At 39.8% G+C, this 26,654-nt stretch overlaps 1 protein-coding gene across 2 annotated transcripts in view; it reads right to left on the bottom strand.

Annotated features, from left to right (window-relative positions):
• The window catches only part of CDS1 (CDP-diacylglycerol synthase 1), a 64,119-nt gene that overhangs the window by 15,501 nt on the left and 21,964 nt on the right, over positions 1 to 26,654 (bottom strand). For both annotated transcript variants that reach the window (XM_066387421.1, XM_066387422.1), the window contains exons 3-6: positions 19,703 to 19,799; positions 12,481 to 12,578; positions 9,606 to 9,745; positions 1,707 to 1,765 (exon numbers count right to left, since the gene is read on the bottom strand). In XM_066387421.1, the coding sequence (XP_066243518.1) occupies positions 1,707 to 1,765; positions 9,606 to 9,745; positions 12,481 to 12,578; positions 19,703 to 19,799 (394 nt within the window). The remainder of the gene's footprint in view (positions 1 to 1,706; positions 1,766 to 9,605; positions 9,746 to 12,480; positions 12,579 to 19,702; positions 19,800 to 26,654) is intronic.

Genomic DNA, 26,654 nt, shown 5'->3' with positions numbered 1-26,654 from the left:
GCATCGACCTGGGATGCTCAGGACTCAGGTTCAAAATCCCAAAGTCACCAGCTTGAGTGCAGGCTCATCTGGCTTGAGTGGACTCACCAGGATCATAGACATGACCCCATGGTCGCTGGCTTGAACCCAAAGGTCACTGGCTTGAGCAAGGGGTCACTGGCACATCTGGAGCCCCTCCCCCCATCAAGGCACATATGAGAAAGTAATCAATGAACAACTTAAGTACCGCAACTACAAGATGATGCTTCTAATTTCTCTCCCTTCCTGTCTGTCTGTCCTTGTCTCTCTAAATAAATAAATAAATAAATAAATAAATAAATAAAAATAAATACATAAAATGATGAGAACTACATGGTATTGTTATGGTATTTAGAGAGGAACATTTTGCTCTGGCTACATTCTGCAGTTATTAAGAATGCTAAACTATTTTTCCTTCAGAGTTTATTATGCTAATTTTTTCCTATATAAAGCTATTTCTAAATTCAAATGAGTCAAACCATCAGAGATCAATGGCCCTTAAACTCCATCTTTTCATACTTAAATGCTAATCTTCACAGTTCTATTCAATGGCAGTAATCAATTTCAAATTTTCAAACACCTGTGTTTCAATTCCAGCTAGCCTGAGAGATGGCCACTTCGATGAGGTCAGCATTCTCAATATGAGGAGAAGGGAAATGAAAAAAAAAAGCTGATGTTTCCATGTACTACTGTCTCTTAATTTTTATTGAAATTTATAAAATGACTTCAAAATTCTTAGATTTTTGAGTTATTCATAATAAACCCATTTTTTACTTCAGCAAATAATATATTGGTATGTCCTTATTTTATTTTTTATCTGCTTAAAGGATCCAATTCTCTTTTACCCTAGTTGCTTAAAAATGCATAAATGATTTTTTTCCAATAGGTACCAACTATATTTTCATAGGAGATCCTATTGTATCCTATTTGTCTTGATGTTTTTCAGATTTTTTGACAGTTTCTCTTTTCTTCTCAAGATCCCCAGAAATTAAGAAATGTAAGAAATATTTTCTCAGCCCTAATGCTGAGCACGAAGTCTTATGGAGAAAAACAGAGCATAAAGCATAGATATATATCTCGAATCCAAAACAAGCCATACTAACTCAGGAATTCCAAGATCTAAATGCTGTATTTTTTCATTTTAGCTGCTTTTCAGGAAATAAGTTCATCATACACAGTAATAAATTTCCTGAAACACTGAACATTGTTCAGTGATAAACTGAATAACATCCCTTAGGCCAAAAAGAATTATGCAGTATTATAACTAACCATAACTACCAAGAAAATACATGCTTTGTTCCTTTATACTCAACTAAGAGCAAGTCAAACAGTTACTTTCCATGAAGAATTATGGTAGGTGCTTCCCAGACTTACCATTCAGGGATCTATGAAATGCCTCAAATTTCTACAAATTAGGGAAATCCAAATGCTTGGTTTTAATTTTATAGATTTTGAAAATATTCAAAGAAAAAGTTTTTAGGAAACTTTGAAAACATTTCAAATTTTAAAATCCTCAAAAATATTTCAACTTCAACCTCTTGCATTTAAAAGTCATTCAAAATTGAAATATCCCTCATGTTTAGGCATCAACTAGCAGATTACATTTTATCTTCTCACTACAGAAAAAAACATTAAACATAAGGGTTTCTGTGATATATTGTGACTACAGAATAATGATTGATACATACCATATAAAACTGCAGTCGATAATGTTTCTTCACCAGGCTCAGCACAAACATGCAGAAACCTGCTCAAGAACAAAAACCATGTTTGTTGTGCATTTTGTTACAACGTATAAGATTCACCGAGTTCAAATAAGCCAATTTTCTACAGCAAGTCTGGTATACTCTAGCCACCTACTCATAATGGCATCTCTCCTGCTCATATTAACTATTTTAAGTAAAAGTTTCTTGAGGGAAATGATCTTGTGGTCTCCAAAATGCCTAATATATTCCAATGCACAAATTCAATAAACATCTTCTGAATTAGTTAAGTGAAGTAGTCTCTTGGTCATATTTGGATATAGGAAAACACATCTTGCATTTCAGTTGAATAAAATTTATTTGCTATATCAATCTATCAAGTATATGTACAGAATGTTTCAATCTGTGCATAATATAAAAATTAATAATAATATTATGGCAGCTAAGATCTATTGAATACTTTCTTTGTTCCAGGCTCTTATCTTAAGTATTTTACAAATACTTTTTTTTTGTAGAAAAATGCCCAAAGGTCTTTATTAATTTACTGATTATCACAGGGCTAAAAAGCAGTTAAACCCTCAGATCCTAATGACCCTTAAGAGTCTGTTTCCATAAACCATTATCAGCAAGAGTCAGATTAAGAGTGACTTGAAATTTCTCAGATCCATATTATAATAATCATAGTAAAATATACTCTTAATAATATCAAGATTTACAAACAGCATTAGTGTTTGTTTATATCCTACAAATTTATTATGATGAAATTTTACTAAATAAAAATTCTACCCAATTAAGTAAAATCTAATATCATATACTAAAATAATGGGAAGCAAATATGAAACTTTTTTTCCAATGTATCAGTGCTTTCAATTGTCGGTCTACCAGAAATTTTGTGCCAGTCCATAAAACAGTTAACCATCTGATGCTGTATGAAGATTATAGACCCAATGATTATAGACTCTATAATCTTCATGCAACATCAGAGTGGTTAATTCTTTTGCAGACTGGCAGGAAATTTCAGACTGGCAGACCAGCACTGATCCACGGACCAACGGTTTAAAACCACTGCAAGTTATACTTATTAAGGCAATTCTGACTACTCATACCAGAGCCATGAACCAAACAGCAGTTCTCCTTAGCTGTATTTTGAAGACTGATTGGAAATATCAGTGTAAAGGGTGGTAACAAGCAGAGAGACAGTATAAGGGCTCCCAGATCCTACCTCACCTCCTACTTGTCACCTACAGAGTAAGCTGTCTGGTTAAACTCCAAAAAATATATAGAAACATTTTTCTGAATAGAGGCACAAGTGAAAGCCATTATGTCACTTTCTTGAGGAAAAGAAAGTTGGGGGGAAGGGAATAAAATATGGAATTCATGGCATTGAAATCTCCAGTGGTTTAAAAGACCTCTTTAAAAAGATTGCTTTTGAGCTTTTCTTCTATAGCAAGTAGACTTATTTTGTGGCTCAAGAAATAATATCATTTCTACGCTGTTTTACACCATTGGTCCATGAGTAAGAGGGCGAACATAGATTGTACTTGGCTCAGTGAGAGGACCAGGGAGTAACAGCAAAGCAGAGACAAGAGTGATGTTCTGTCCAAACAGACCCCTCTGATTCTTATCAACACAATCCTGGGAAGCTCTCAAGGTCATTAACTATGAATTATCTCCTCACAAATACTATTGTAATATGTATGGTTTTCTCTTTCTTGAAATTATATACTACCATTCACTCTTTAGCATTTCTTCAAACAAACTTACCAGCAGAATCATTTGCTATTTTCCTAATGGTGATTTGATTTTATCTAGGACAGTCTTGGCAATTCCCTTTTATCTGATCTAGTTCCATCATTAAGTCAATTAGTAACCTGCAGTCTTTAAGGGCGCTTTAACAGAACACATAATTATCCAACTCCTAGATACATTAAGATAATAGTTTTCTCAATGTGAGGAAGGCACATAAAGTGTTTTCCTAGCATATCTAAGGTTAAATATTAATTTTAAAGAGAAGCAATCTAGGGACATAGTAGTCCTCTCCCTGTAATCCTGGTGCCAGCGGTTTAGACTGCCCTGCACGTCCCAGGACCTGGTCCTTTTTCTAGCTAGCATATGGCTCAGTAAACCCTTTCTTTCAGGACAAAAAAGAAAACCTCTGAAAAAAAACCACAGGAAATTTATTTTCTGTTCACAATAAAGTTATTATATATATTTTACATTTAAATGTATAGAAATACTACTATATAGTCCTAGCCACGTAGCTCAGTTGGTTAGCGTTGTCTCGATGTTCCAATGTTGTAGGTTTGAACCCCAGTCAGGACACGTACAAGAATCAACCAAAAATTTCAAAAATAAGTGGAACAACATCAGTGTCTTCCCCCCCCACCCCAATATCTATCAGTAAACACATGTAGTCCTGAATTCAAAACACAGACAGTAAGATAGATCCAGGGCTAAATAATGGGGTTTACTGACTCATCCCTTATTCTTTCATGGGGCTATATTTTTCATTACATTTATGTAACTAATCAAAATGCCAACACGTTTGAAACATCATGGTAAATTAGTTCAGTATATAGCATTAGGTGTGCCCGTATTCAGACACTTGACTGCATCTGCATTAATTTAAAAACAGTTTTAAGTGATTATGCATTGTAGAAATAGTCATGCAAACCAACCTTATTAGCTAAGATATATTAGCTAATATAAAAGTTTTCTATTAATCTTCATGGTGAGTTTAAGATATAGAACAAGATCATATATATATAGTATCTAATAGTCTTTAATTTTAATATTACAAGTGGTTTTGGAGATACAGTCCTTTGTGAACAGTTACTTGTGACATCTTTCTAAAGAATTCAACATCCTTTGGATAAAAGATATTCAGGATGTTTAAGGAAAAATAATTATATGTCAATTTTTGACATAATTTAATGTCGACTGGTTTTCTTGAATTCAAAATATCATACTCAAGGGTTTTTATAAAGAAATCAGAAGAGTTATCCATGCATAAATACCAGCCAAAAAAGAAAAATCACCAGTTGGCTAAAGGGATGGTGATATAGGGGCCAAACAGCGTGAGCTACTCCTCATCCTACCGCACATGCAATCACATGGCTTCTCTGGTTTCTGAGGAACCCCAAACCCAAATCACCAGGATTTTTAACAAACATATCCAGACTCTAGAGAAAATGTCCATCCTATCACTTTCAACTTCACTGATTTTCTCTGTTAAATTTATTTTACAACAAAATTGTCTAAACGTCGGAATGATTTCTGGGCCCCAGTCAGAGAGCCATTTTGTATATTAAACAAGTCATTTAATCTGGTGGGCCTCGGTGAGGGGGACAGACCTGAGATACTTACGCTGTATTTTAATAAACATCAATGTCAATGAAATAAGCTTGAGCCCTCTCTGCTTTTTAAATCTTCTAAGGTCTATACTTTTCAAAGTCAACTAAAATCTTCACAGGATCTTTGGAACATTGTTCAGCAAAAAAGATTTCACAGTATACTTTGGAGAAAGGTGCAAAATTCTCCACGGTACACTTTCTATTCGCTCACTCCTTCTTTAAAGGCTAACTCCATTCGCTAGGGTAAGCTCACAAATGTTGCTAACCATGTCAGTGATCACCAGGAAGGCCTCAAAACTCAGCCCACAAGACACTTTGTTGCTGAGAAAATACCTCTAAGAAGCAGTGGGTGTGGGTGTGCACATTCTCAGCTTCTTGAGCTTTCACCCAACAAATGCATACTGGGAACTAAACTCCACACCCCGTGCTAGGCACTGGGAATGGGAAAAACAAGATACACAAATTGATGCTTATGGTGTAACAGGACCATATTGAGGCCACTTGTAAAACAGTAGATAGAGAATACTACTGATGATTTACTGCTGATTATTGGAAATTCTATCATTTCACCCAGTAGTTCCTAGCTTCCTACAAGGCTGCATTTTACTTTTTTATATATTTTTTAAGATTTTATTTTTTAAAGAGGGGAGACAGTGGGGAAGGTGAAAGTAACATCAACTTGTAGTAGTGCTTGTAGTTGCTTCTTGTATGTGCCTTGACTGGGGTTTCAAACTGGCGACCTCAGCATGCCAGGTCAACGCTTTATCTACTGCACCACCACAGGTCAGACTACAAGGCTGCATTTTTTTTTTTAACAGAGAGAGTCAGAGACAGGAACAGATAGGGCCAGACAGACAAAAAGGGAGAAAGATGAGAAGCATCAATTCTTTGTTGTGGCTCCTTAGTTGTTCATTGACTGCTTTCTCATATGTGCCTTGACCGGGGGGCTACAGCAGAGCAAGTAACCCCTTGTCCTTCAAGCCAGATACCTTTGGGCTCAAGCCAGCGATCATGGGGTCAAGTCTATGACCCCATGCTCAAGCCAGCGACCCTGCACTCAAGCTGGTGAACCCGTGCTCAAACCAGCGACCTTGGGGATTCAAACCTGGATCTTCCCTGTCCCAGTTCAACACTCTATCCACTGCACCACCACCTGGTCAGGCTACAAGGCTGCATTTTAAAAGTACATTTGAAAGACTACACTAACATCAATATTCAGATATGATATTATCCAGTACATTCGTAAAATATTACATTGGTGGAAACTAAACAAAATGTATAAGGGATATCTCTTATTATGTCTTGCAACTGCATGTAAAGACACAATTATTTTAACCAAGAGTACCTTCTGAGCCAATTATTTGGGATACAAAAGCAATTTTTCATGGACTGCCAAAAATAGCAGCTCATGTCTAAGATCAGCCCACAGTACTTTTATTTAATTATACCCACTTAGAATGAAATGTAAACCTAAATAACTCGAATCCCCATTCTATTTAGTAGGAATTATAGGAGCCGTTTCCTATCTAGTTGCCCTATGTTTCCCAACTCATCCTTCGTTCAAATAAAAATCTGGTTATGTCATCTCTTCACTAAGATCCCAATGGTTTCCAAACCCTTCCCACAGTATACAAAGCTTCTCAGGATGTGGCTCCTGCCTCCCCTTCCACCCTTTAATGCCTGCCGCCAGCCCAGAACAGGCATTCTCTCTCACTTCCAAGCCTTGCGCCGCTGTTGCCTCTGCCTGGAATGCCCTCTCCACTACCCACTGGGCAAATGCCTGCTTGTTCTGTTCTTTCATGACAACTGTTATCTCTCCTTAAAGGCCTTAGATAGCCTTCCCACCCCCTAGCAGGTCCAGGCCCTCCTCCCATTCCTGCCTGCTTTGAGAGGTCCTTGTTCATGTTCCCACAACGCACTAGGGTACTCGAGTCTCACCAGTTGCAAAACACTATTGGCCATATTTCCCTTTGCCTCCTCAACACTATTCACAAGCTTAAACACAAAAAAGTTCTGCAATGGTAGTAGTGAGCATCTGGAGATAATTTAAGTAAGGCTCTAAGGTAGGAGGGAGATTTCACTGACTATTCCTTTTTAGTCAGTTTTGACTATGGGCATATATCATGTTATTTTAAAAAAACAGGTAAAAAAAATTAAGCCCTACTTAAGGACTCTTGAAACACTTGGCTTTTGGCACGCTCGCCCCCTATTCAGAACCCATCCATGGTGCTCGAACAGCCAAGCATGGAGAGGCCCCTGTAGGTGCTCAAGTCTACAGCCAGCACTGCCTGTGGCCGAGAGTGAGCCACCCCGGACGTCCCGCCCGCTCAAAACGTAATGATTAGCACGAGCTCCACTTGACTGCCAGCTGAGGCGAGGCACTCAGCACCACCCCTGAAGCCCAGTCAACCCCCAGGACCACCAGAGAAAACAGGAAATTGTTGCTTAAAGCCAAGGGAAAAATCTATAAAATTAGTTAGGATTTTTGTCTCAGAATGGCAGCTTGACTGCATGCATTTCTTTCTATTCCATCCCAGCAGCCCATTAAAAGAACTTTAAAAGAAATTAAAGCAAAAACCCACAGAGTAAGAAAACAAAGAAAAAACCCACAGAGCAATGAGAAATAAAGGAATGTCAAGGAAAACAGAGCAGAAAGGACTGAAAAATGTGGAAGCTGGAAAATTGATTGGATAGCTTTCAGCAGACCTAAGAAATCAAGGACAGCTAGTGGTATTTTCTGGAAGGCAGGGTGAGGTCTGGGCTTCTAACTAGAGTATTGAAGTAAAAGTTTACTAATAATAAGTGGGAGTGCTAGCCAAAGCAGTCAATTATGAAAACAAAATAAAAACCATTTTAGCCTGACCAGGTAGTGGCGCAGTGGATAGAGCGTTGGACCAGGATGCAGAGGACCCAGGTTCGAAACCCCAAGGTCGCAGCTTGAGCACGAGCTCATCCAGCTTGAGCATAGGCTCACCAGGCTTGAGTGCAAGGTAGTTGGCTTGAGCATGGGATCACAGACATGACCCTATGGTCTCTGGCTTGAGACCAAGGTGGCTGGCTTGAACAACAGGTCACTCCCTCTGCTGCAAACTCCCTCCCCTCGCCCTCGGTCAAGGCACATATGAGAAAGCAATCAATGAACAACTAGGGAGCTGCAGCGAAGAATTGATGCTTCTCATCTCTCTCCCTTCCTGTCTCTCTGTCCCTATCTCTCTCTCTCTCTCTCTCTCTCTCTCTGACTTTCTCTCTGTCTTCTCTGTCAAAAAAATAAATTTTTTTTTAGGTTTGACCTGTAGTGGCACAGTGGATAAAGTGTCAGCCTGGAACACTGAAGTTGCCAATTTGAAATCCTGGGCTTGCAACATGTGGGAGTTGATGCTTCCTGCTTCTCCCTCTGCCCTTCTCTGTCTCCGTCTCTGTCTCTCTCCCTCCCCACACCTCTCTAAAAATGAATAAATAAAATACTATATATTTTTTAGACATTTCCCTTCTAAGCACATTTCACATGAAATATTGGAGACCATGCTTACAGCAAAACGAGGGTGTAAACCCAGAGACTGGAAAGCATGGGGCAGAAGAAATGAGGGAGGCCGAACCATGAGGCCAGGTACACAGCAGACTTACAAGCAACCAGTCAAAATCGAACCAGGATCGCAGAGCTCTCCAGAACAGAGGTCTCCAGGAAAATAAAAGAACTGATACACTACCTGATCTGTGTGAACATTTGAAAAAGCTACCAATAGACATGGGACAGATCCAAAGGAAAATTAAGGATTGCTATACAGAAATGTACGAATGTGGAGAAAAGAAGTGAAGGGGTTAATAAGTGTGAGAAAAACACAATGTTGTAAAAGCATGAAAATGTCATCATAGATGCGATATAGAAAGTGGTATTTTAGGCATATGTGTAATGATGTAAATCTGACTGTTAAGAAGTACATATCTAAATCAACTTGTTAGAAATTTTTATATGACTGGTAAACTTTAATGGAAAATAAACCTATAATTCTACCTTTATCTTAAGTATCTGATTCTTAATCTAAAATCATAAAAAAGCATATGGCATAGCATACTATAAACAAATATATATAATAATCATATATAAATGTATGTATCGTGACTATATAATAAACCATGTTAGGAAAACTCAGTACTGTACCCTGACTAATTCTATTTAAAAACTCTATTACCTAGGAACAAATAAAGCAATATACAGTAAATGTGAAAGTTTCTTTGTAAATTAGACTTGGTTATACCAATCCATACATTTAAGTTTCTTTACTACAATTTGCAAAGAAAAATTTTAAGTATATGGGGTGAATATTAGACAAGAACTTTTCAAAACCACCATTAAAGAGTAATGGCTATTTAAGACCCTACTGAAAAAGAATAACTTTACATGGGACAATTTTAAAAAGCCAGATTAAAATGTAACAAATAAATAATGTTATGAATTTAAATGACATAAATAAGAAGAAACATGTAAAACATATTAGCTACATATCAGAACAGACTACGTTCCCCAACTTACCTGCCAGATAGAGGGCAAATGATATAAATCTGTGGTAGCGGATGAGGAACTGAAGTTGCTCTTCCCTTTGAACAAATGTAGCAAAATAATCAGCTACTGTCTCTCCATAGAAAAAGTAGTTTACACAGAGTAGAAAGTACCTGGAATTCAACAACAGTTAGCCTTTTTTTTTCTTTCAAATATATTTGAAGCTTTGCCCCTCTCCAATTTTATAAAACTCTACATTTTGATGATGATACAAAGGTCAAAACCAAGTTCAGAATACATTCCACCAAAACATTTTTATCCTGTTTTAAACTTAATTTCAAAATTATCTGTTAACAAGTTTACCGAAAATAGTTCATACCTTTATTTAGCTCAAATTCTAATGCCAGAGACAGCTAAGTAGGAAACAATATAGCAAATACTCTGTCTCTCTCCTCTAACTGTTCACAGCTCTAAGGCTTTTTAATAGTACAGATCCAAATAAGCCAAAGGCCACCTGCCCCACACAGGCAGGCATCTTTCTCCCTCTCCTCAATGTTCCAGATGGACTCCTGTTAAGCAGTGGTTTTTAATGGGTAGCAGTGGAGATGGGAGCCAGCAGCAGGTAAAAATAGAAACTTTTAAAAACTACATAAATTTCCTGTTCCTCCTCCAAGTTCTGGTGTATCTTTTCCCCCAGGGAAAGGCTGAACTGAGATTTTGCTGATGGAAGCTCCTGTGAGCCAGGAAAGCAGGCTGAGGAACACTGCCTTATGGTCCTGGCTGCCCCATCCTTTGAAGGGCAGAGCTCTAGGCAGCCGGCAGAGCCGAAGAGGAAAGGGTGCTTCCCTCTGGATCTCACGGAATGAATGAGACCCTCTGTTGTTCGAGTGAAGGGCAAGTATCCTCATTTCTTTTTTTTTTTTTTTTTAACAGAGACAGAGTCAGAGAGAGGGATAGATAGGGACAGACAGACAGGAACGAAGAGATGAGAAGCATCAATTATCAGTTTTTCGTTGTGACACCTTAGTTGTTCATTGATTGCCTTCTCACATGTGCCTTGACCGCGGGCCTTCAGCAGACCGAGTAACCCCTTGCTCGAGCCAGCGACCTTGGGTCCAAGCTGGTGAGCTTTGCTCAAACCAGATGAGCCCGTGCTCAAGCTGGTGACCTCAGGGTCTCGAACCTGGGTCCTCCGCATCCCAGTCCGACGCTCTATCCACTGGGCCGCTGCCTGGTCAGGCTATCCTCATTTCTATCAGCTGCACTGCTGTTGTTCTCCTCTCCTACGCTGGAACCCGTCTTTGACTCCTCTATCAGGCTACCAAGGCCGATTCTAGCCCACCAATGCAACTTTTCACCCCTATTTCCTAATAAATACGTCCTGCTCAGGAGGGCCAGGAATGTCTCCATGTCAGTGTGGCACATGCTCCTCAGTCCCACACCTAGAACGCGACAGGTGCCGCCTCCCCAACCAGAACGCTCTTCTGTACCAGAAGCTTGTCTTTATGTAAGTGACAGGTCTCTCTCACCTTCTCCACGAAGCCTACAATCACTGGAGCCTATCCTGACCTACCCTTCCTTCCCCGACACTTAGAATCAGTCTTACATGGTTTCGCACTTGATTATTCTCCAATGCATTAATCTGCTTAACGTTTCCCATAACACTCAGCCACTTGTGAAGAAAAATCAACTATTTTTTTACTATTCTGAATCCCCAAAGGTGATACATTTGTTTTAATAAGACACTGATCCCTCTGGCTGGTACTAATCAAACAACTATATTCAAAAGCATGGTCAATTAGGTTAATCATGAACTATCTATTACATTATCAAGTTCCCTGGTCAAGGTCTTGATAACTTTGAAAGGATTGTTCGTGACAAGTTTTTAAAAGACATGAAACTTTAAATACTAAAGTCATTTGGTATTTTATTTTACTCATTTTTACATGCCTTTATGTATAAACAGTATCTCATGGATGGTAACTTGCCCAGCGTTACTTTTACAAGGATGCCTTTGCAGAAAGCCCCCGTCAGTCTTCCTAATCCCCTAACTGCCCCTCATGTTACATGTCATGGGCCCCTGGGCCAGGAGAGGGCACCAGACCAGAGCGACAAAGGTGGAATCACCCCTCCGTCCCCTGCCCGGCCCCATCCAAGGCCTCTGGGGGCTGTTGAAAGGGTGGGCCAGGTTACAGGGGTGGTGATGGGAGACACTCAGCTCGGACCTCCTGAATAACCATTCATCACTCAAAAAACAAGAACAACAACTATTTTTATATCTCATCTTCCAGTCTTTGTAGAGGTATCTAATTTTGTGTGTGGTCTCGTGTCAACTGAGGGGGAAAAAAGCAAAAGATTACACATTTGTACATTTTACAAAATAAAGCTTTTGCTTAAAATTGTAATGATAAAGGAAATAAAGTATGTCCAATACTGAGGAGGTTTTTTTAAGCAGGATGAGAATGGTATATATATTCAATATAAACTAGATATCTCTACGAAGATTGAAAGATGAGATTTAAAAAATAGTTGTGGTGGAATGGGAGAGTTTCAGGTAATTTTTTTTTTAATTTTTAATTATTTATTTATTTATCTTTTAGAGAGAGGGAGGGAGAGAGAGAGAGAGAGAGAGAAAGGAAGGAGTAGCAGAAAACATCAACTCATAGTAGTTGCTTCCTGAATGTGCCTTGACCAGGCAAGACCAGGGTTTAGAACTGGCGACCTCAGCAATCCACGTCTCTGTTTTATCCACTGCGTCACCATAGGTCAGTCTAATTTTCTTTTCAAAATTCAATTGCACTTATTTTATTTATCTTTCTCCAAAATCTATAAGACTGACCAGAATGCCTCCCTTACAAACTTTAGAAGAGAGTCAGATTTTCATATCTTAAAGTTTTAAGTTACTTACCAGCTTAGTGTTCTAAACCATGGCAGGTCATAAGAACGATAGACTCTATAACCTATTGTGATAATTTCATGGAAGCATTTCACTTGGATGCCTAGAACCTGAAACCAAAGGAAAATAATGACATACATTTCTCAATGTTGACATTTGTGCTTCATCATTTAATAAGTAGCTTGTTGTCTTATGTATTTTAGCCTATCCATTTGTAATTATTCTAAATGTCAGTAGCAAAAACTTAATATTCAATGTCTCTAAATTCAAGTGAATGTTCCATAGGGGTAAGCAAAACAAGGCTTTATTGAGAGATCCTTCCTGGGGTAGAAGGTGGCAGCATAATTTCAAGTTTGAGGAATGTAACCTGGTTGGCCACAGGTAACTAGGCTTTATCCCTCACTACAACTTTATTTCTTGAGGTTTTCCATCTCAAGATGGCCAATCATTTTGTCTATTTTGTTTCTTAAGTCATCCTAGGAAAACACTCATATGTGAAAATTTGCTTGATTACATTTATTTTAAATCATACACCCTTGCCAAGGATAAAGGTACTGTCAGAACAAATGGCTAAAACACCTTTACCCAGTCGTCTGGGGATTTGGGCATGGTTCCTGTCATTCTTCTGGCTGTGCTGCCTCTCCCATAGCCAGGTATATACGTCTCTGATCAATCCAAGCATTACTTGGATGACCGTGGCAAATTATGAGCAGCTTTCTACATTTGCAGTCACTTTGGTCAGTCAACTGAGTCCATGCCATTCTGTTTGCATGGTGTCTTATACACACACCTAGCAAATGAGTTTATATGTAAGAATCCTTTTTTCTAGATTTTTTTTTCTTTCTGAAGTTGGAAACGGGGAGGCAGTCAGACAGACTCCCGCATGTGCCTGACCGGATCCACCCAGCATGCCCACCAGGAGGCGATGCTCTTCCCATCTGGGGCGTTGCTCTGTTGCGACCAGAGCCATTCTAGTGCCTGAGGCAGAGGCCATGGAGCCATCCCCAGCGCCCGGGCCATCTTTGCTCCAATGGAGCCTTGGCTGTGGGAGGGGAAGAGAGAGACAGAGAGGAAGGAGAAGGGGAGGGGTGGAGAAGCAGATGGGTGCTCCTCCTGTGTGCCCTGGCCAGGAACCGAACCCAGGACTCCTGCACGCCAGGCTGACGCTCTACCACTGAGCCAACCGGCCAGGGCCAAGAATCCTTTTCTGATGGTCTATTTAGTAGTCCTTTAAACTGTTACATCCATCAACCAGATAAAGTGAACTCCTGAGGATATAGGAGTATATACAGTGCTTAGCTTAAGTCAATTCCAAGATTTAAAGAGAAAATGGCAAGTTAAACACTTATTCCCAGGAACTAAGAGATTAAAATCTTTGTGAATATAGCAGACTAACTTCCTCAAACTCTAAGAGCATACTTAAGGGCTTTTTGTGTAGTCCTGGGGCTAGGAATGGGTTTTACATTTTTAAAGAGTTAAAAATAAAACAAAATGAAATAAAAGATTATATGACATGTAGCTTCTTAAAGCCTAAAATATTACTATCTGGTCCTTTACAGAACAAGCTTACCAAACTCTGCCCAAGGATACACTATGGGATTTCTTGTACGATCTCCACAACTTAGCTTTCCCAAACCTACTGCTCAGGATATTTTTAAGCTATTTTCCCCCACTACATCTACTACATATTCAATCACATATGTAAAAAATTACATAATTTTGTCCCCTAGCCACATGATAAGAAATTATTATGCAAAACTACTATAGGTAGCTTTTTTAGGAAAAAGTTATAAAAGTGTTATAAAGACAAGAGGAAATTTAAATAATGTTCTTCAAATAATCTTTGCGCATATTACCAAAAGGTATTTTTAAACAAAAATAATCAGGATGGGGACAGTGCTAGATGTTAAGATACAATGGCAAAGCCATGCTATTTATAGAACCAAGGGCTTTTAATATATCAAACTCACTGATGCTCTTTCTATGAACACATTTGCTCAAGAACTATAAGCACTATATATATATATATGGTATTTTACTAAGAGGAAAAAATTGTATTTTTAATAGTACAAACAGATATTTATATGACTGTCCATTATAGCTTGCATAGAATTAACATGGAACTTCTGGAAAAATACAAAATGGGTCTCAAACAATGTTAAAATCCTTAAAATATATGTGTATCTTCCAGGGCTGGTAGTTACACAGAAACTGAAACTCCATACCATCAATGCTGGTGCAATGCATATTGTCAGAACTCTGTTGGCCCAATTAATTAATGTGCTAGGAGCCTTAAAAACAATGATGATTATGTAAATGGCTAATCTGCTAGTTACTGATGATTGAGAGAAATAGCATAAGACACCTGTTCTCAGAGATGCATTGTCTGTCTGGGAGGACACACACAGTATAATACCATGTAGAAACAGTCATGTGAATATATATATATATATAAGCACAGGCAAACAAAAGAAAATGTGGAAGGAAGTGGGGACAAGCCACGGTCGGACAAAGGAGGAGGCTACAGAGTCATGTATGCAGGCGAGGACAAAGCATGTGTTTCAAGTCGCCAGGACACTACGGTGACTGGGGGTGAGAAGTAGACAGAAAACAAACCTGGTCATATAATCACAGGAAATAGCACAAAAGACTGCACAGGAGTGCAGGTGAAAGGACATGTTCAGATGTGACTGTCTGGGGATAAGAGAGGTGGAAAGAATTGACTGGAGAGGCAGCAAAAGCAGAGACAGTAAGACAGGCAAGACTCGCCCTCCGGATGAGTGTGGATGACCTTCTAACTGAAGCAGTGGCAGAGGCATGGAGGACAGGAATAAGAGACATCGAGGAGATAGAAGTGGCAGGATTCGGTGGTTGCGGGAATCGGGGATTAAGGGAGAGAGGAAAAACACAGAATAACACTGGGGAAAGCTTGGGAAATAGATTTATGCAGAATGGCTGAGGTTGGAATAGAAGTTGAGATCTGCGTAGGTTAAGTCTGAACTGTGGTGCTTATGGGTTATCCAGATAAAATGTCTACTTTCACTTTGGGAATCTATTAAAGAAAATCATTCTACATATGTAAAAGCTTTCATTCTAATATGCTTAGCACAGTGTATTCACAATAAAGAGAAACCAGAACATAACCTGAATGTCTAAGAATAACACAGTGGTTTAAATAAGTTAGAAGGCACTCCATGCCATCGAGTACATAAATGTATTAAGGATGATGGCTGTAGAAACTGTGGGGCAACCCAAAACATTTGATGTTTAGTTTACAAAGCAGAAACGCTAAGTTTTAGCCACATTATGACTACAGCAATGGTTTCTAAAACAGAAAAGAAAGGATTAAAGGAAGCATATTAATTGCGTTTTGGTGGTTGATAATTGGGTTGGGGTGCTATTTAAAACTTATCTACTTTCCAAAGTACTTTTAGTATAGTTTTGTAATTCTCACAATGAGGAAAATATTAAACACACTATTAAAAAGTAAATTTATATAATGTAGATTAAAGTAATTATTAAAGGCATTTCCAAGAAGGTGGAGGGAAGGACTCCTACAGTATCTTCTATTTGTGCACACCTGCCTTTAAGTCAAAATATGCTTCAGTAACTCCAGCATTTAGAAAGTGTGATTCCAAGCTGTGAATGCAACAATTAAACTACTATAGGCCCTGGCCAGTTAGCTCAGTGGTAGAGCGTCGGCCTGGTGTGCAGGAGTCCCGGGTTCGATTCCTGGCCAGGGCACACAGGAGAAGCGCCCATCTGCTTCTCCACCCCTCCCCCTCTCCTTCCTCTCTGTCTCTCTCTTCCCCTCCCACAGCCAAGGCTCCATTGGAGCAAAGTTTCCCCGGGCGCTGAGGATAGCTCTGTGGCCTCTGCCTCAGATGCTAGAATGGCTCTGATTGCGGCAGAGCGATGCCCCAGATGGGCAGAGCATCGCCCCCTGGTGGGTGTGCCAGGTGGATCCCGGTCAGGCGCATGCAGGAGTCTGACTGCCTCCCCGTTTCCAACTTCAGAAAAATACAAAAAAAAAACCTACTATAAATAGAAGTCTGAAGGGAAAAAGCTTATTTTAAGGAACATTAGTATGAGTTCCATCTTAAAATAGTAGCCATTATTTCCCAGAAGAAAATTTTTAATAAAATTATCTTAAATTAATCATTAAGTACTGATGTTATTAAACAAATACAAGCTAGATACAGTGTGTTTGACTCAAAATATAAATTCCCTCCTTAGGGATATGAATGTAACTAAGATTTTAAAATACATAAAAGTGCTATCAATTGAGTACTGATAGTGTGTGTCTATATGTATATTCATACATATTCCCTTAACATAAAAACCATAAATATAGCACATGTATGTATGCATGTGTGCCTGTAGGCAGGCTTGTGTGCACACATATGCAATAAACCTAAATACTAAGAGCAATAACAGTTCAATTTACTTTAACTAGCTCTTTAATATTCTTATGTTCTTCTCTGTTAAAGCTCTCCAAATAAGTAACTTATAATAAAACAGTATTTTCCTTTCATGTTAGAAAAAAAATGAACAAAAAAGGCCAAGTGCTTTAGGTATGCTTATGATTCTCTTTTAAAAAAAATCAGGATCCAGACATAGAAGGATGTCTTTAAAGGTATTTTGAATTTTGTCATAAAAGAGTGGTTAAAAAGTAGTCTCTACCTATTAGTTAGCTTGGAGACCACGTCACTTATTCACCGGGAGCGCACTAATCCAGCCTGAATCAGTGCATCACAGATACGGGTGTTTTGCAATGTTTTAATCAAAATTATCTTCTAAAAGAGAATCATAATTCAAGTAATCCCCAATATTTTCAATGGCTCCTCAATGCTGTACAAATAAGTCCCAAACTTATTCACGTAGTGTGGCAAGGTCCTCTAGAATCTGATCCCTCATTATTCTTCCAGGTTCAAAGGCCCTGGGCTCCTGGGAAAGGGCATCACCTGCCTTTGCCTGACACACTTGGCACTGAGGACCTTTGCTCATAGCACTCACTCTGCGCAGAAAGAGCCTCAAGGTGCAAAGGGCCCTTCATACACAAAGCCTTATGCTGCTGCCATCATCCAACCCCGTCTTCCCTAGGCTCAACTGCTCATCACAGCACTGGAAAGTGCTCTGCACACACTCAATCCTCCACTGCCCCAGCCCCAAGGGTTGGTCATTTGGCACTCACAGCGGTTGGACTGGGGAGACTGGCACAGGGGCCCTCTGTCCGCCCACACTGAAGTGCGGGCCCCGCCCACCTGGCTCTCGGACCCAGCATCTTCTGCCCTCGCATAAAATCCATCCTATCATTATTCAATTTTTTGTTAAAAAAACAACAACAACTCTTCAAGATACCATCAAATGAACAGAACACAGAAAGAAATTTTGTTTTGTGACCTTGCGATCCCCGAGGACGCACACAGTTCATGAGAGGACAAGAAAAGTGAGGGGAGCTGGGAAGAGCTCCTGTAAGTGGTTTCAGGGGGTGATGGAATTTTTTTTTTCCAATCGTGTCTAATTTCAATCAAAATGTATTCTTTTACAGAATAATATAATTTTAAAAAACCATATGCCATTGCTCACAGCTTGGTGCTCTAAGAAGGACTGAGCATAAAGGGGAAAGACATGTAAGATAGGTAAACAGACTTCTAAGTTGGCACGAGCAACCAGGAAAGAGGGAGGTGAGTAAATAAGAAGAGGCTAAACTAACCAAAAAGGGATAAAGAAAAAGAACTAATAAAAAAGACGAACACTATGCATATTCCTGAGAGCGGGCTCTCACTGTTCGCTGCAAAGGCACGCAGAGCTCCGTATTGAGCCTACTCCTCACTCCTGCCGCTTTGGGCCCCAGAGGCTTCGTTTGCCGCGACCCTTCTCCCAAGCTCCCCCTCACGTCACCACGCTGACTCCTCCCCAGGCCCCACACTGCAGCACGCATGCTGGGCACGTGCCTCTGACAAGTCTTCTAGTTCCCCCTCTACTCTCAGACCATCCTTTTTTATTATCATTATTAAATGCTTATTACAGTTTGTAATAACATATCTGATCAACAGTGTAGACGGTAAGGTCCATGACAGCCCAGACAGCTGTGTTTTTCTCAGCGCCACAGGATCCAGCCCCAGAACTAGCACACTACCTGGCACACAGCAGGCACCCTGGGAGCATCTGCTAACCAGGGGCCAGGAACCTTTCTGGCTGACAGAGCCGTGAACACCACATATTTTAAAATGTAATTCCGTGAGAGCCATACAACGACCCGTGTACATTACGCATTATCCAATAAAAATTTGTTGTCCCGGAGGACAGCTATGATTGGCTCCAGCCCCTCGCAACCATGAACATGAGCAGTAGGAAATGAATGGATTGTAATACATGAGAATGTTTTATATTTTAATGTTATTATTATCTTATTAAATATTTGTCTGCAAGCCAGGTGCAGCCATCAAAAGAGCCACATCTGGCTCGGAAGCCACAGGCTCCCGACCCCTGTCAGCTAAACAAGTGAATTAAAAACTGAAAATACTTGTTTGGCTTCAGGACTTGTGGGGCTTCCCATACAAGACAAAATCCGCAGCTCCCAGGATAGCTTCTGCTGGCCTCTTTGGTCTCAGCCCTAGACACCCCCCAGGTGCACAACTTGCAAGTCCCCCAATAGACCACATTCTCTCACTGCCTCCATGCCTTGCCCAGGATGCCCTTACCCTGCCCAGTCCCACCTCCGGGTCTCGGCTTTGGCATCGTCTCTCCTGAGAGTCTCCCTTCATCTGTCTCATGCTGCTTTACGAACATTTTACTGTGCTCTCCCAACACGTTTTATCACAGGACTTAACCCATTTATTTTCTATCCTATTGATTCATACAGTTACCTAAATGCCTCTGTCACTTGACTGAATTCCTTGAAGTTAGGGACCTAGCTAACAGTCACATATGCTGAAGTCACGTATGTGTGGTTTCTGTTATATCCACTGCCTGGCACAGTGTCTGACAAAAGGACATGCACCTATTACATGTTTTTGGTCTCTGCCAAATGAACATGTTGAATGGCCATTCTGCAAACAGGAAAGAGTAGGCCAAGTCATGTCATGAGCTAGAAGATGCTTAGAGGAACTAAATTAGCTGTTACCAAGTCTTATGTTACCTCCCTTTTCCTAACATGCTCAAATTACTTCAATCATATCGATGCCGCAAAACAAAGCAAGAGATACTTCAGGAAACATAAAATACTCACAAGAAGCATCAGCATAAAAGATCCCATATAAATGATCAGGAAAAACAATGAAATCATAGTTAGAGTAAGAATTCCACGAATCCACCAGTTTTTCCACCTGCAAAGGAAATGTTTATAAAGTCAGCACTTCGTGTGTTCTTACAGTACTTCTGTGTGTGTGGTTTCAGTACCTAGTTACCACAGCTAAGGATTTCCCCTAACTATACTTTAAGAATCCCTTACTTCACGTTATACCAACAACAATAAAAAAAACTCCAACCAACCACACAGCATTTGTTCACTGAGAGCTAAATTAAATGTAAAAATTGTATTAGGCCAAGAAAAAAAAAAGCCCTGATTTTTGTTGATTGTAAATGAGGATAAGTCCTGAGGCTACGCAGTGAGGCGGTCGACACAGAGGGAACACGTGGCGCCAGGGTCACTCTGGAGGGAAGCAGCAGCCAGGTGCAGAGGCCCTCTAAAAAGATGACCCATCCTTGGGGACACTACTAGACAGAAATGATGACTTTCAGGTGGCACAGACAGAGCACGGCTTTCCGCTGAGAAGCACAGAAAGGCTGGTGCAGAACTGAAACCGGAGAGCGCGGTGCTTGCAGGGAAATGAAGAAGGCGCAAGGTCAGTGGCAGGGGACGCGGCCAGTGAGAGCGGCTTCCTTCCCCTGCTCGGTGCGCTGCCTGCTTTCCCGGGTCAGGGACAGGGCCATCAGCAGAAGAGTGCCTCCGTATCCTTGGGTCTTAGCATGTTCTTAGAGCAGAGCGTCCCTGTCGGCACACCCAGCTAGTTCCCGACCAGCTGAAAACTGATCTCCCCATTTCCAGGGCAGCTGCCAGTCAGGGCCTGGGTGCCCAACAGCTCCCCCGCTCCCAAGAGCCTCACACTTCAGCCCAGTGTACGTTACAACTATTGTCACTCTTTAGGGGGTCATGTCATGAAAAATGTCAGCAGCTGCTGTATGGAACATGTAAAATGACTCTAATTGCACTTGTATACGGAGGATGATTTTTGAATCTAAAATCGCTGCCCCTGATTTTATTCATTCTTCACATATTTTACATTATACTCGAGCAAAGTTTTGTTTATTCAAGCCTTTTCTGATTTCTATTAATTCAAATGATAACATTTAAATTATGTTATAAGAGATTTGGATTCAACCTGAAGTATAATAACATATATGTACAATAACCAAGCAAGGCTTTTATTCTCTTTCTCATAGTAGAAATTATTTGCCAATTTCATCTATCAAATATTGACTACATTCCCTGCTTCCAATTCCTTTCCTGTATAGTCCAGATACTTCTTAAATACCTGTCTTATCATGTCATTTCTGCACTCAAGATCTAAAGTCCAAACTCTTTTATCTAGCTTCCAAGATTTTTCATGAGGTGCTCAAATGGTATTTACCCAACTTTACTTCCCTCTACTATTTAACAAACTATGTAGATTCATACATTTCTCATGGACTGTAAGCTTTGGGACTAAACTGAAATGTGTGTAGAGTCAAAAATGCTATAGCTGAAAGGTTCCATTTAGCTTTACAGATATAACCCTGTATGGATTAATGAATGGATTAGGAAACTGGGCTAGGTCACAGAGCTGGTCAGAGATAAATAAAGGGGCATAAGGCAGTCTCCTGATGATAATCCTGACCTGCTTACATAAAATCCAGGCACGTACTGAGCATTTCTTTATAACTGATCCTCAGACTCAGAATTATCAAGAACCTCTTAGAGTCAAGAGGACACTACAAAAATCTTAGAAATCATCCTCTAGGTGCATGCTGCCAATGTCCGTGTGTACCTCTGTTACATGCCTGGCTTTGAACTTCAAAGAATGTTAACTGCTGAGAACCAGAGATATTAAACAGGAAAATGACTCTTCATATTATCCAAAAATTTCATGGTAACTGAAAACTGGGGTTCTTGAGAAACGTATCCTGTCCGGTGGTCTTTTTTTCTTTCTTTCTTTTTTTTTTTTTTTTTTTTTGGTATTTTTTTGACGTAAGAAGCAGGGAGGCAAACAGACAGACTCCTGCATGTGCCCAACCAGGATCCACCCGGCAAGCCGCTAGGGGGAATGCTCTGCGCATCTGGGGCATTGCTCCGCTGCAACCGGAGCCATTCTAGCACCAGAGGCAGACACAATGAAGCCATACTCAGTGCTTGAGCCAACTTTGCTCCAATGGAGCCTTGGCTGTGGGAGGGGAAGAGAGAGATAGAGAGAAAGGGGGGGGAGGGTGGAGAAGCAGATGGGCACTTCTCCTGTGTGCCTTGGTTGGGGATCAAACCCGGGACTTCCACACACCAGGCCGATGCTCTATTGTGGAGCCAAACAGCCAGGTCCTGGTTGTCTTTTATATAGACATTTCCCCTCTGAAAAAAACTCCCCTCCCCCAATAAGATCGAAGACTTACTTCCCTTATTTATTTTAACTTAACTGACTGCCCAAGTTTCCCAAAAATACCTAATACAAAGTTAAGTACATGTTTAAACATAACATATATCCACTGACATAGTAACAAAAAGTCATCTATCTTTCAGGAGAAAAGCACTAAATTTAAACCAGTGTATATGAAAAAAAAAGAAAAGGTCATTGTTACTAACAACCAGAGGATGGTCTAATTCTGAATTCAAAATTCTCGATTTCCTTTACCACACTGCCACAATCACATCTGAGAAGCCTCAATTTTGAATCCACGTCATCACCTCACCAACTGTTTTGGAAAAAGGAACTCAGAATTGGTAGATCAGAATTACAGCCAAGTTCCATGTCTCGAGGACCTATCTGAACCAGAAATGCGACTTCTCAAAGTCTATAATTAAACAGTATCCCTAAAAGTGATCATCTGAAGTGGTTACACATTAATTCAAATCAATTTAGATATGTGCAATGACTTACTGTTACTACCACTATTAAGTGTTTTTTTTATTTCAAAACTAATGACAAGATTAAAAAATAAAATAAAAAATAGTGCCGAAAGCACCATGAGTCATCAAGAACCTGGGCTGGCAAGGCAGTTCACCTGAGCCAAGAACTGGGACACAGAGGCACTCCTCAAAAACAGACAAGAGGAACCATTCGTGTGGAACCATTCGGAAAAGAGCGGGAGTGGTGAGAATGTCTACCTACCAGCCTTTGGAGAAAGTGGACAGGAGCTGTGCAAGTTCCCAGCAGGAAGGAAGATGGCACCCATAGAAGAGCACCAGTAAGGCTATGCCTGGGTATTCTTATGGTTTCTCAGCCTTAGAACTAGTATCATTTTGTGCCTGATAATTCTGGGTTGTAAAGAGCTGTCCTGTGGACTGCAGGGTTTTTTTTTATCAACTCCCTGACCTCTACTCACTAGATGCTTGGAGCACCGTGTCTCACTGTGACAATGAAAAATAGCTCTAGACCTTGCAAATTTCCACTGGGGAAGTAGAGACAAAATCCAGGGCACTGCCTCTGGATGGGTACTCCTAAACTAGACACAGAGCTGAGGAAGAGGTTCACTAAAACATTAAGCCAGTCTGGCCTGTGGTGGCACAGTGGATCAAGTGCTGATCTGGAACGCTGAGGTTGCTGGTTCAAAATTCGGGGCTTGCCCAGTCAAAGCACATATGGGAGTTGATGCTTCCTGCTCCTCCTCCCCTTCTCTTCTTTCTTTCTCTCTTTCTCACCACTAAAACTAATAAATTATTTTAAAAATCTAAAAAAATAAAGCCAGATTTAAACAGCTAATGAATATTCATACACATAGGTCAAGAAACAGATTGGGACACCTTGCCTAATGACTGGAGATTTTTCAGGCCCCTTCCAATTTCAACAATTAAGATTTTTTTTTACTGGCCTATGGTGACACAGTGGATAGAGCGACCTGGAATGCTGAGGTTGCCAGTTCAAAATCCTGGGCTTGCCCAGTCAAGCAATCAATGAACAACTAAAGTAAAGCAACTATGAGTTAATACATCTCACTGCCTTTCCCCTTTCTCTCTCCTCTATTGGTAAAATTAATAAATAAACAACAAAACCTTTTTTTAAAAAAAGATTTTTTTGATATTATATATTGAAATCTCAAAAGTGAGCATAAATCTTGACCAAGCAATTTTACTTTTAAGGCCCTAGCCGGTTGGCTCAGCAGTAGAACATTGATCAGCCTGGCGTGTGGAAGTCCCGGGTTTGATTCCTGGCCAGGGCACACAGGAGAAGCGCCCATCTGCTTCTCCACTTGTCCCCCTCTCCTTTCTCTCTATCTCTCTCTTCCCCTCCCGCAGCCAAGGCTCCATTGGAGTAAAGTTGGCCCTGGCACTGAGGATGGCTCCATGGCCTCTGCCTCTGGCGCAAGAATGACTCTGGTTGCAGCAGAGCATCATCCCCTGGTAGGCATGCGAGGTGGATCCGGTTGGGCGCATGTGGGAGTCTCTGTCTGCCTCCCCCCACTTCTCACTTTGAAAAAATACAAAAAAAAATTTTTATCCTAGCCTTGGCCAGGTGGCTCAGCAGCAGTAGAGCATTGGCCCAGCATGTGGAGGTCCCAGGTTTGATTTCTGGTCAGGGCACACAGAAGAGATCATCTGCTTCTCCACCCCCTCCTTCTCTCTGTCTCTCCCTCCTGCAGCCATGGCTCATTTGAACAAGTTGGCCCCAGGTGCTAAGGATGGCACCATGGCTTCACCTCATGCACTAAAATAGTTTGGTTGTTGAGCAATGGAGCAATGGCCCCAGATGCGCAGACCACAGCCTCCTAGTGGGCTTGCCAGGTGAATCCCAGTTGGGGCACGTGTGGGATTCTGTCTCTCTGCCTCCCTGCTTCTCACTTAATAAAAAATAAAAACATTTATCCTATGGAAATAATTATGGATGCTAAATAAAGAAAAATGTTGCCTGACCTGTGGTGGTGCAGTGGATAAAACAACAACCTGGAATGCTGAGGTCACAGGTTCAAGGTCCCCAGACTTGCCCAGTCAAGGCACATATGAGAAGCAACTACTATGAGTTGATGCTTCTCTCTCCTTCCCCACTGCCTCTCTCTCTCTATTCAAGAAATAAAATCCTTTAAAAAATGTTTAATGCAGAGTTGTTTTTGAGCCTGAGAATTTAGAAATCAGCTAAATGCCCAGTGGTAACTGTTGGGTTGAGTAAACTGAACTACAGTAATACAAAAAAATATAGGATGCAGTCATTAAGAATATTTAAGTATATTTAAGGATATTTGTTCCTAACACTATAAAATGAAAAGGAAAATAGAAAGTCAGGAAATAAAATAGTACAATGTAATTTTTACACCATACACACACCACACACACATACACACGCACATGCACACAATATGTACAAGAAAAAAAAAAGCTCCAGAGTAAATACCACAATATTTTAAATATCAGTGTCTTGGTGGGAGGATGATAGGGGTTTTTCCTCTGAAATTCATGAAAATCTCTTACGTAATTAGTATTTTGAATCATACACATCTACAACTTGTAAATCATTGTAAGCAGATCATTTTGGGTACTACAGGGGTTAAAATGCATAAGATATATATTTAGAAACACTTGTGCAATCTGTATACTGAAGTTTCATGACAAGATTGAGACTGGTTACCCATGATCTAGAGTTCATTTTTTAAAACTAATTCTTTTATAAATAGAGCACAATACCTAGGTTCAGAATGTGGTTCTGTTGTTTACCAGCTACATGACCTTTGATATATAAAATTCTGTGGCTCAGTTTCCTCATTTATAAAATAGGTGTACAACTGTACTGGTGTTACTCAGTTGCTGTGAGAATAAGTTAGTCAAACATGTAAGTGCTTGGAATAGTGCCTGGCACATCATACATGCTCAGTAAATACCTACTGCTCTTATTTGCTATTGTTACTTTACATGGAGGGAGAGAAACTAAGAAATTGTTATTGACATGCAGGAATCCAGCATCATTTTAATGCAAATCAATATGAGAAATTATCAAGCCTGAGATAGACCTGATAAGATTTTAAAACAAAGGTACGTTTGTTGTGCAAACAATTGGGATAATGACTATTAAAATAATAATCATGCATTTAATAATTGCCAGCAAAAAACTGTTCTATTGGTTAAAAAATATAAAAACTTTGCCTCAAAGCAATTTATTCTAATATAGTTATCTCCTAGAAATTAAAAACAGAAAACCTCCTACTATATTTACTAGATATGACTAAACCATTTTTTTTTATTATGACCCACGGGTAAAATCAATTTAGTAAGTTATGTTCAACATATTTTATTCAATAACAGAGTAGTATTAAACAGAAAAGAAATTAGGAGGCATCACATTGTAATGGCAAGACATGCTTCATAACATTTTTGCAGCCATTTATATACATTTGTATGTCTTTTGGAATGTGATGTAAAATGTAGCTTTTACTATGTGTCACAGTCAAAAAAGATGATAAAACTATTCCATACCAACATTTAAGATTACATATTAATGAAAATAAAAGCTTACATTTATTTTGCTTACCTAAATTTTATAATTTTCATTACTAAAGCATATAATAGAGGATAATATAAAATTAGGTAAAATTTTATGGTAATTACACATTTTAAAATATAGCACAAATATGAAATAGTAAAGAACTGTGGGGTTTAGCACAGTAATTTAAAACTTAGTTAAAAGGAAAAAAAATGACCTAGTTCTGTCTGGCATTTGAAAAACAGGGAACAGAGAATATAGAATTTTTTAATTAAATGTTCCCGCACCAGAAAAGGCAGCCCGATGTGGTAAATAGATCACTGCCCTCAGAAATTGGACAAACTGGGCCCAGAATCACAGGTCCGCATCTTTTTTTTTTTAATTGATTTCAAGGAGAAAGAAAGAGAAAGAGAGAAAGAGAAAGAGAGCGTGAAATGTTGATTTGTTGTCCCACTTATTTATGCATTCATTGGTTGATTCTTGTATGTGCATTGATCAAGGATCAAATCCACAACCTCGGCATATCAG

This window comes from Saccopteryx leptura, chromosome 5 (assembly GCF_036850995.1).
Source record: "Saccopteryx leptura isolate mSacLep1 chromosome 5, mSacLep1_pri_phased_curated, whole genome shotgun sequence".
Classification (NCBI taxonomy): domain Eukaryota; kingdom Metazoa; phylum Chordata; class Mammalia; order Chiroptera; family Emballonuridae; genus Saccopteryx; species Saccopteryx leptura.
This window is presented reverse-complemented; position numbering and strand designations above follow the sequence as displayed.